The 11,695-nt window shown below is 34.8% G+C and overlaps 1 protein-coding gene across 3 annotated transcripts in view; it reads left to right on the forward strand.

Annotated features, from left to right (window-relative positions):
- IMMP2L (inner mitochondrial membrane peptidase subunit 2) overlaps nucleotides 1-11,695 on the forward strand; it is a 140,344-nt gene that overhangs the window by 21,020 nt on the left and 107,629 nt on the right. The window contains exon 3 of one of the 3 annotated variants that reach the window (XM_026071785.1): nucleotides 3,875-4,718. The exons of 1 other annotated variant lie outside the window; for it this stretch is intronic. In XM_026071785.1, coding sequence (XP_025927570.1) covers nucleotides 3,875-3,887 — 13 coding nt within the window. In that variant the 3' untranslated portion in view covers nucleotides 3,888-4,718. Of the gene's footprint in view, nucleotides 1-2,611; nucleotides 2,806-3,874; nucleotides 4,719-11,695 lie in introns of those variants that run through there. One more of the 3 variants, XM_026071760.1, reaches the window with a different exon arrangement.

An 11,695-nucleotide genomic window follows, 5' to 3' on the forward strand; every position in this document is an offset into this window, starting at 1 on the left:
AATATGAACTAGGGAAAAAGGTAGAAGTTAAAAAAAAAAAAGTCATAGTTCACTTAAAATCAAGATACATAGCTTAATACCCTCTAGGATTTCAGTAGTTAACAGTGTATGTCTTAAGGCAAATAAGAGACACCTAGTGAGCATATTTCTTGTGTCATGTAGTCTTTTATATGTTTGCTTGAAGGGACAAATTAGTGACATTCTCAGTCAGAACAATAACTTTCATGTTCCAAGAACTGGGGCAAATATAATGAGAGAAGTGTGGTGTTGCCATTTAAAGAGAAGTATATTGTCAGTAAGCTGAAGATAATAGCATCCTGTATCCCCAGAAGGCCTGCTGTGATGTTTGCGGCTTCATAAGATCCACTTTACCCTCAGAATGGTCTATTTTTAAACTGGTGCAGAGTATGACCTTAGTAAAGAGATACTATTGGAAGATATTTAAATGCATGATCATGCACAGTGTGTTCCTCAGTCCTGTAGGACATTGACAGTAGTTTTTTTTCTGCAGCAGATTTGTATTAGTTTGCACTTTTCCTGAATTCAAAGGCTGTTTAACATTAAAAGGGAAAACTTAGTTATAAATTTTACACCAAATCCTTAATCAAATAATAGCTTAGCTGAATCTGTGAGACAGAGTAAGACTCTTAGTTTCATGATTCTAAACAGTTTATGATGAGATGGTTTTGGATCTCTGATCAAAACAGAAATAGCTTCCATAGAATGTGAAGTACTGACTTTGTTGTAATTACATTTTCCTTGCTGGCATTTGTGATTGCTTTGTAAAACTCGTGAAGAGTATCTGGAGTATTGTAGGTCAATAAAAGCACTACTTCATAGGAACAGCGCGCACACCTTTGAGATAGGAGGAGGCTGTTGGTGTAGTTAACATGTTTGTTGTAGCATGTTTAAAATACCTTGCAAACCCAGAAAGTTAAAAGAACAATAATCTTTCATGGGCCTCTTCTGGCCTTCTAAGATAGTGTTTGACCTTTACATTATCCCATGATATTTGGACTGTAATACTGAATGTTAGCTAGATTTTTAAATAAGTAGACCAAACATTTGTCTCCCTTACCTGGTTAGACCGTATGCTTGTCTGTGGTCAGTCAGTGCTTTCTGTGCATCTGTTGGACTACAGTACTATCACTTAAGAGAGAGAGGACACCTCATCTGATGTGTTTTAAAAATGACAGTGATGAGAAGGTAAGCTCTAGATACTGCTCTTTTGAATACGGTTTCTCGAGATGAGTCTTCACTGGGAGGAATCTATGATGTTTTGAAAATCTGTTAGCTAACGTCAAGTTATACCTGATTTAGCAAAACAAAGGACGTCTGAATCTCTGAACTCTATTTAGCAGAAAAAAGTGCATCTTAACGTCTGAAAGTTTGTCTAGATCCTGCTTAGTTTTGATAATTAAAACAAAGTAAAGCACCTTCATGTGGAATATTTCCTCCTTTTTATCTCCCTTTTCATCTATCTTTTTTGAGGCATGGTCATAGTGGCCACCTTGTGAAAGAGTCTTGAGTATCTGGCCTTCTAATTTTTTTCTTCTGGTCATTTCTCATTTTTTAATCTTGTGACCATTTCTGATGTTAAGGGGATTACAGAATTTATGAATGCATAAAGTGGGTTGAGGTTATTATAAGTATTTAGACAGTGTGATACTTGATTCTGTGTTGTGTTACCTGCAAAGTGGAGGACTGTGGTCTGTTCTCAGCTTCGCAACCAGTATTTCAGCTGTCTAATTTTAAGTACAGTTTTCAGTTTTCTCTCTCCACCACTTGGCAGTTTTTTTGTTTGTTTTTAAATATTTTTAATTAGCTTTTGCCTGTGGTTAATTATCAGGTATGACACAAAATAGCTTTCCAGATCAAGTGTGAATGAACTGATGCATTTGAAAATATTTAGATCTTGCAAAGACTCTTTAATAGTTGTATTTAGGATTTAAATGGAGTTACAACTATATGCAAGGCAACGCAGGAAGGTTTTTCAATTCACAGGATGCGCTATTGCAGCAACAGTTAACTACCTAGGGAAATTTAAATTTGAAAGGACTCTTCATCTTGTGGTTTGTAAAAGCCCTCCTGGGGGTGTTATTCTAGAAATTTCTGCCAGCAGCTACATTTAGCTGTACTGTGTGGCTTCTTTCAGTTCCTGTGTTCAGCTGTACCCTGTTTGCTAAAGCTCATGAGATATTATATCGCTGCAACAAGATGGCAGTGGCAGGGCTAGCAAACATGTCAGTCCCTGGTATTCAGAAAACATGTACAAAGCATTTAGTCTTATTAACGTAAAGTATTACTTCAGGCTAGAAGTAAGCCACTTGAGTAACTCTAATCTACTAGCCGTACTCCTGCATTATGATATGTTAATACCAGTGTGATTGATCCTGGCATGGGTTCAGTAAAGAAACTACTATTTTTGCCTTTGTCTCATACCTGCAGTTGACAGAATAAAATGAATAAAATAAGAGGTGCATACTGGTTTTGTCATGAGATCCATCTACATGAAAATAAAAGTTGTCCAATTTTTAACTTTATCTCAGTGAAGAAAATTTAACATTTTCTTTGAAAGCAACAGCAATTGTAAGATTCATATATTCTTTAGATATCCTGATAGGTCTCCCATGTGTTTTCTATGAACAAGCTGATTTTGGAAATTGCTGCGGAAGTTTGATCCAAGGACCAAAGATGAACAAATGCAGTCTGGTGAACACTAGATATTCAAAATGATCTTGAACTTATTATGTAAGTCTACCACTACGGGAATTCTTGAGCTGTAAAAGCAAAATTATTAACTGGTATAAATTGGTGAGGTTGTCTTAAAATAATGATGATACACTTTCTGGCAAATAAAAAGCTTGCATAATAATTTAATAATGCTTATTATGTGTATGTAATAGTAGTCTAATTTTGAAGTTGTATAATCTATTTGGGTAATATTAATTACGGACACTCAGAGGTCATATTTTGAAGCACTTAGTTGGCATGCAGTAGTAGAATGGCTGCAACACATCACTCGTGTCCATTGCGTGGGTTCTTAGATGTGTATGCTGTTTATGAAAGTCAGTCATTATTTTCTCCTTTCCCCGTGTGACTTGGCACAAAAGCAGTGTTTGGTGCTGCTGAGAACCCAAAATGTGAAAAGATTTGGGATCCCTGTTGTCATAATTACTTAGCGTGTATGAGGTTCATGTTGCCTGTGAGAAGAAAGTAATTCCGCTTCCTGCTCTTCCATTCCACAGTCTAGAACATTAATCTCAACTTTTTCTCTTTAGGGTCTAAATTCAGTACATATTTTAAACCAGGTCAGAGGATCAGAAGACTTAATAACAGTAATAGGGGAAATGTTAAATGTGTTTATTTTACAGTTTTTAAAAAGTTGCATCAACACATGAGAAGGATATTTATACCCTTTTAATAAATTGAATTATAGATGTACATATTGTCTATATTGTATGTAAAATGGTTAGAACCTAGAATGATACAATGTTGTATTTTAAAACCAAATCCCTATTCATCAAATTTTATTGAAGGTACTTGCAGCAGCTGAAGGTCCTCCTCACAGAATGGTAAGCTACAGAATGGTAGTCAGATATGGGGGTTCAGTTTCCTAATAATGAGCAGGAAATATATGGGAGGGTTTTTTCCAATTTAGGGCCAGTTAAAAAAAAAAAAATCAGTGCTGACCTGGGTATTTACAGGCTAATGAAATCTTCTCTTTCTAAGGTTGTTTTCTGGCAGTCTTTGGGTTGTTATATTCAGGAGGATACTAATAAACTGAAGGGAATTTCTAGCACTGCAATCAGGGTGACTGTGAGATTTATATAGCGAAATGCTAAAGAAACACGTATTTCTGTTTGTTTCCAAGTCATGTTTTTTGATGAGAAGTTGCATCTGGACCAAGGTTCTCCCCAGGCTGCAGAAGATGTGCTGCTGCACAGTGAAACTACAACTCTTCAAGCCCCATTCCATTTGAGGCTGTAAATCTTGAGATGTCAATCATACAACTTTGAACCAGTCTTACTAAACACATCCAAAAACATCAGAGGTAAAAACTGAGAACAGTCCTGTGATGAAGAACAAAGTTGTATGACCTACACCTCTTGAGATTGTTCTGTTTTTGGTGACCCCTGCTACATTTTGGTGGAGAATCTCTACTGAATAGAGATTCTAGAGAAGTGACACCTTCATTTCATTTCTGATCCTATTCTATTTTGTGGACTTCCTTAAATAAACAGATTACATTAATACATAACTTTTTCAGTGCTTGCAGCAGACTAGTTCATCTGTTAAAGTTCGGCAAGATTTTGCTTGCTAGCAAGCAAAATCCCTTTCCTGTCTTCATAGCATCTTTTGACTTATTTCATTTGAAAAGTCTCTGATGGAGCCTTAAGGGTGAAGCCTATAAACTATTATTTTATTCTTATTTATATTTTGTAGTGCCTAAAGATGCTGATTTTTGACAAGATCCTCATTGTTCAAGAAATTCCACATAGATTTGTCTGTTGCCCCAAGGGTGGGTTGTTGCACGAAATGTACTTCAATTATCTCTATCATTTTAATAGTTAGATATCTTAAATCAAGCTTAGTCACCACACTTTGTAACTAGTGGAAAAAAAGAGCACTTGTGGAAATCAGTTTTTACCAATTTTCTTTAGACATTTTGTTTTAAATAATGGACAAATAAATGCATATAAATGCAAATTTGATTGACTTGCATTCATAGGTATTAGAGAATTTGTTTCTAGAATTTACAGTGGTTTAAAGCCATAGATTTTAATATGGATTAAAAACATAGTTCTATATGAATTTTCTCCTGCTGTTGGTGCCCTAATAGTGTTTCACCAAATAATTTTAAGGATTCTTTACATGCAATTTACTTATGCTGAGAATTAATAATATTTTCCATATAACTTCTTGGGGGGTACCATTTTATTACTCTTCTCTGTATGTATCCTGGAGCCTCCTTATGTGAGATTGTAATAGCGGCTGACTACATCAAAAGGGATCTTTAATGTTACAGTCAAATCTTTATGGCATTGTGATAAATCATCTGTTAATGAGTTACACTTGCAGTTAATTAAATAATATTGGGAGTCTTATTTACTGTTCTTATATTTACAACAATATCTTCTTTGTTCTCTTTCTTCTCCTTGGGCTGTTAAACCACACAGAAGAAAAAAGGTCATAATTTAATGAATGACCCCCTTGGATCACAGATGCTGACAAAATGAAGCCTGAAAATTTTAAATTGGCTGGCTGCTGTTTTCCTAACAGAACCCATTAAAGTCATACGAGAGAGCATAACTTACTATGTAGCAAAACTGTGACTTTTTCATGGTTTCTTTGTAAACATGACAAAATGTATGGTTGGCATTAATGACACTAAGTTGACAGAATTAAAACCACTGTTTACTGATACAGTTCAGTAACTTGATTTAATTAGATTCTCACCACATTGATCTAAGAGGATTTTGAAGCAGTGTTTTATTATGAGAGTTTAAAGGAAAATGCAGGAGTTCTCCTCCTGGTGATGAATGGAAATAAATATTTTTATTTCAAAATATATGTTTAGCTAAATACTTAGTGATTAGGCTTTTGAACTTTCACACAGGTGTCTGGCCACTTTATAGTCCCAAATTCTATCTTTGAATAATAACATACTACATTCATACTGAGTGTATTAATATGACAGAGAGAGATTCCGCTCATACTTAAATAGAAACGTTAGCAGTTGGACAGCAGGATCACAATCTGGGCTCCATTGGTGGTATTGACTGTAATGGGAACTCCAAACCCTTATTTCTTTTATTGATACCTAAATTTAACATGGATTATTGAACATTTCAGAGGTGAGAGAGGTTATTAGGATAATCTTCAATTATCTCTGTCAGAGCCTTTTAATTTCTTCTTTCCTGTTCCTTTCCTTTCTCAGGCTATCTGTTGCCATTAATAATCAAGCTGGTTGTATATCTGCTAAGCACTGTATTATACCTTTTTTTATTTGGTAAGCACTACAGAAAGTAACAGACAGTATTGGTCTATGAGATTCTCAAGCTAAAGATTTTGAACATTCAAATGTAGAAGGCTATTGGAAAGTGCAGTATAAACCTGTGAAGTAAACGTACAGAATGATAGATTGAAGGCCAATTGTGGCAGGACAGCTGGAAAAACTTCATGAAATTACTGATACAAACTTATGGAGATGACAGTGTTATATCGCGCTTATGTTCCGCTAAATTTAGTAAATGGTTATAAGAGCATGACTTTGTATGCAACTTAAAAGTACCTGACAGAGATTTTACCTGGAAAAACAGTGCTGACAACAAAAAGCTTTTATTCTATAGAGAAGAGTTCATACTTCATCTTATTTTGCACTGAAACAATTTTAAATATAAAATGATTTTGATTCTTGGTAAGTCTGGAAGGTTTAAAAAGTGCAGTCATGGGAATTTAACCTGACACATGACTTCTGAAAGGAGTGAAAACAGTCAATTATTCTGTGTCTGAAAGTAAAATTTGAGTATCTCTCATGTTTAGCATTCAAGTAATTCCTCACTTATGAACACAACAGTTATGTGTGAGTGCTTTGTATTTCACATCCATGGTAAATATTATTTGTAAGCTGTTGGGATGAAATATTCGAAAGTTGGTAGGTGTTTCAGAACTGAATTAAATAGGATTTCATCTCTTCTCCTCATTGACCTGGTCTGAGTCACCAAAAGATTTCTGATTGCATTTTGGTTTCTTAACAAATATTTTCTTCTTCCAACCTTACCCCCTATTTTTCAGAAATATGCTAGTACTGTAGCATAGGTAGAAATACAGTCTTGGTCTCCCTGTAAGGCTGAATATTCTAACATTAAGTTACTGGTTTTAGTTTCCCTATTCCCAGTTTGTTAGCTATGAACCTTCATTAAAAGTTCCAAGCTTTGATATTGTCTACAGAAATAGAACAATTATAGTATCAATGTGTTGAAGTGTTTTATATCAATCTGTGATTCGCAGTGACTATTTTATGGTTTAATATTACATGTTTTCAGCCTATTTTAAATATTTTATTGTAGTATATCTTTAAATGTTTTTTAAAACAGTTTTTCTGAGTAAATTTCAGATGTGAATGTAGAATTGCACTAAATTATATTTTACTGCAGAGATACTTTTCAGAAGCTGATTACTAGCTTATTAGTTGGTAATCGAAACTGGTGAATCCCATTGGACTGCTGTAGGTTTGACCAAGGTTAGATTTATGAAAATGGTTCCAGAGGTATTCTATAACATGATGTATAAAAATGCGAGAAGTTCTATTCAGTAATTAGATCTTTGATTTTTGATCATGTTAATGCACTCTATAGAAAGTAAGTGCTATAGAAATAATATTTGAGATCTGTACAAGCTACAGAGTCTGTTTCCCTTGATTATGATAGACTATAATTTAAATCATAACTTTCTGAAGTACATTTTAATGTTTTAATTCATTAGATGTTCTAACCCTTTTGTAAAGTAGCGAAAGTCTACTGTGTGTTTTATGGTAGGAAAATACATTGAAAGTCACTATATTTGCCTGAGATCAAGAAAAAGCAAGTGTCATCATTATTAAATTTAGGTGCTAAAGAGGCACGTATATAAGCATAAGTATTCTGTGAGATGGCATTTTTCAAAAAAGATTTGCATTTCTCAAAAATCCAACACTCAGATAACTTACTGCACAAAATATCTAATTTTAGTAATCTCAGTGTCATAATAAAACAAATAAAAGACATTAACATAATTTTAAGATGGGTATTAGCTCCTTGCTCCAACTCTCAAGTTTACACTAGATTCAGAACAGCTGATGAAATAAGTTGCCTGACAATACTTGGACTAACACACAATACTTCACCAAAAGCGCCATACTCTTTCAGGCGAGTCAAGGTGAATTAAACCTGTTTGTGAGCCTAAATCGAATCAAGCCAGTACTGTAAATAAATCTGTGATTATTGTCTTGAGATGGTGGAACCTTCCCTTGCCTGAACAAGATCAGCTGAAAGTAGTCACAGCTTCATACCACTGATCTCACATCTGCTGGAAATTGATTTTGGTGTACAAAAATCTGTTAACTTGTTTTGGAATTGGAGCTGCCTTTGCCAATGGTATATTTTCTTATCCACTTATTGGTCTGCTGTTCTACATTTGTCTTGGGGTCCTTTGGAACTCTGCTGAGTGGTCTTCACCAACTGGTGCAACCAACTGGTCAAGACCTTGCTCTCTCACTCTGCGATTAAGTGTTTTGCAAGCTGTATTTTGGACATTAAGCCTACTCACATAAAAGAAGAGTAGCATTCGTAATTTTCTCTACTTTGTGCCTGTAGATAGAACCTTCCTCTGGACAGCAGAAGAGAATGCTGTCACCATTTTTATTTCATACTGTTTTTTGGCTTTACCAATGGATACCAGCCCTGTGGCCTCTGTCTTTTTTCTGTCTTTCACTGAACTGCTATTGTAGCTGTTTCAGACCATACAGCCATAAAAAAATCTCTAGCAAGCAATCCTAAGCACCTTAAGCTAGGAGCAAACATGTGACAGCTGGTCTAACCCCAACTTCCTATGACCCAAAGTAATCTTGAGATGAAGTCCTTGGGTGAGGGCTCTGGTAGAAGGGTAACTGGAAATTCTTTTAAACCATAGATTTGTAAATTAAGTTGCTGGCACGGCAATTCCCAAAATAAAATGGACAGCCAGAAATAGGGATGTGGAGGTTATAAGACCAGCAACAAATTGGAAAAGTTATCTGGTATTTTTTGGTCCTAAAGTTCATTCAGGGATTGTGACAAATCCATCTACCTCTGAGTATCAGGTTTCAGATTTGGATTGCAGATTTAGCTAAAAAGTATGCAAGTGTGACATACCTAAATAACTCTTTATATATGATCTAACTTAAGATGTATCAGTCTGAACATAGTCCACAGAGAATTAGTTAGAATTTGTCTTAAAATTCTCTCCAGATTCACCTTTCTCAAACATAAGAAGTTGCCAGTTATGTGAAGAGTGTATATTTCGTTCTCAAACTTCACCTTCTTATAGATATATATTGTAACAAAATGAGAAATATTCAAAACTAATGATATCCAATTTCTGTACTTTCTGCACTGTAGGGAAATATCAGTAGACCAGACCTTTAGTTCAGAAGTTAACATTGTGTTTTCTGTTATACTGTTCCATGCTGCACAGTTTGTATCTAGTCTTAAATTTGTATCTTAGTGATATCAAGATGTACGTGTAGAAAAAGTTCCTGTGATAATTTTTCTCTATATCAAGGATTATTCAGTGATGGTACTCTTAGGGTGGGGTATTTTTGTTTTTTAATTATTTCTGCCATTTCTTTGGACTTCAGCTTGCATTTGTGGAGACCACCATCACGAGCTATATGCTCAATGAGAAAGCAGGAGAGAGGCTCATGTTTAAACTGTATTTTCAAAATTAAGCTTCACTGCAGTGTTCTAATGAGAAATGTGCCTGTACCCAGGTGTACTGGATTTATGTATTTTTTTTTCTATGAAGGTTTCAAATTCTGCTATCAAATTCCAAATTTTATCCCTAGAAATCCAAAAAATATTTTTCCCATTGACAAAAATTGAGAACAAAATACTCAAACAACTCAACACCTATGTTACTGGTTTTTTTATTTGCTTCTAGCAATATAAATGATTCATAATGTATCTGGTACTTTTATCTGTATTTACAAAATCCTGATGATACCTTTCTGCTGTGTGTTAAAATCAGTGGAAACAGTTCAGAGGGAAAAGCAAGATGTACTAAAAAAAATGATCGTCTTTAAACTTACATGGATTTGATTTTGCACTTTTCATTATACAGTGCATTCCTTTTTGACAGTTCCTGGTTTAGTCTTTGAAATCTGCTTCCTCTCAAAATTTTCACTCCTTTTGCCCACAGAACGTCATCACAATACTGAAGGCTGCTGTGCAATAGGAACAGGAATTTTCATTTTACTGAATATATTCACTCTGACCATCACCTTAAAGTACTCACCTAGTTGCTTTCTAGTTCACTTATAAAAATTACCCAGCAAATCTTTTTTCTATAAATGGATTATTCTAGGAAACATTTGCTTTACAGAGAATAAAATATATTCTGTGTTGCTACAATTGACAGAACATAAGACATGCAGTATTCTTATCCTGTATTTACAGTGAAATGGTGTTCTTTTTCTATTATTAGAGTTCATAGATTATTTTCATACAATAATCTCCAAAACCCTCCCTCAAGGAATTTCATGGTACATTTAAAAAAATATTCTCACTTTATAGTGTTCTTCATACTAAAATAAATACTAGAATCTCTAAAGCCTGATGGAAGATATATGGGAAGAGCTTCTACTACAAAGAATGGTGCAGTTTGAAAGGGTTGCACAGTAAAACAGAACTAATCTAAGAAAACACAACTACAATATTGCTGTACATTTACACTTTCAGGCATTTTACAGAATGCTGATGTAGCCGATAAAAGGGCATATTTATCAAAATGCATAATTTAATTAAAAAAAACCACCTTGATTTAAGCATACAGTACTCAGATTTCACATGAAGGTGAAGAAACCCCTTATGCCATTTAAAATTTATGAGGAGTCTTGTGATTTCATTCATTATGTTGACAATATGCACAGCTTCTTTTGGAAATGGATTGGACCAAAGAAGGTGAATAGATGTGGTTGTAATAGCTCTTCCCATAGTGTGCTCTGAATTATGAGAGTTATACGTTATACGTATAACTGGTTATACGTTACCCAGGAGGACTGTTTAATATGCTTGGTGATATAGATCTGCAAATTTTCAGCTGTGGGCTGTTATCCATAAATTTACTCTTGACGTCTTGCTTTCTAGGCAGACAGCTCATACTCTGATAGAATTAAGGGCAAGAATTGATTTCCTGCTAAATAAACCACACATCAGTTTAAAATATAAAAGAATGGAAACTAGAGTCTATATATGAAAGCAGATATGTGTTGTAAATATTACATGTACAAAGAAAAGGCTTTTCATAATTACAGTTTTGCATATAGAAATATGCAAAGATACCTTCTGAATGAAATCTGTAATCCTTACCAGTTGAATTTCAATTGTTCAAACCATTTCTGTTAACACATTTTTGATTACGGTGGCTCTATCTGTATTCTGAAAATGTACCATGCTATCAAAATTTCTCATGTGTTTTTAGCTTGTATTACGTACAAAAGTGAATTTTGGCATGAGTTAGCAGTCTAGTATGCTCATAAATAGCACAAGAGAAGAAAATGTTTTAGGGAAAAAAACAAACCAAAACAGTGATTGTCTATCAGCTATGCGCCCAGTAGGGGCTTTGTGAAATTTGGAAGGAGGTTGGTCGGCTAAGGCCCAGAGCAACAGCTTTTGCAAGCTTAGGCAGTTGTTACTAACCGCTGGTTCAGTTGCCAGGTCAGTCTGCTGAATTTCACTTCTGCCCTGCGAAAAGCCACTGCTAGTTTAGCATTTTTGTACTATTGATATAACAAGTAAAGGAGTAAAGACACTACTCTGCTGTCAGAATCAGGAAGAATTTGCTGTGTTAGTTCAACTTAATATATCTTAGGAGTTGCGTCATGTTTTAAAATTGAAAAAAAATCTTTCTTGCCTCTCTCTCTCTCACCCCACTCCTTCCCCTTCTCTCTCCCCCC

The sequence above is a fragment of the Apteryx rowi genome, unplaced genomic scaffold (assembly GCF_003343035.1).
Source record: "Apteryx rowi isolate R43461 unplaced genomic scaffold, aptRow1 scaffold_1085, whole genome shotgun sequence".
NCBI lineage: Eukaryota > Metazoa > Chordata > Aves > Apterygiformes > Apterygidae > Apteryx > Apteryx rowi.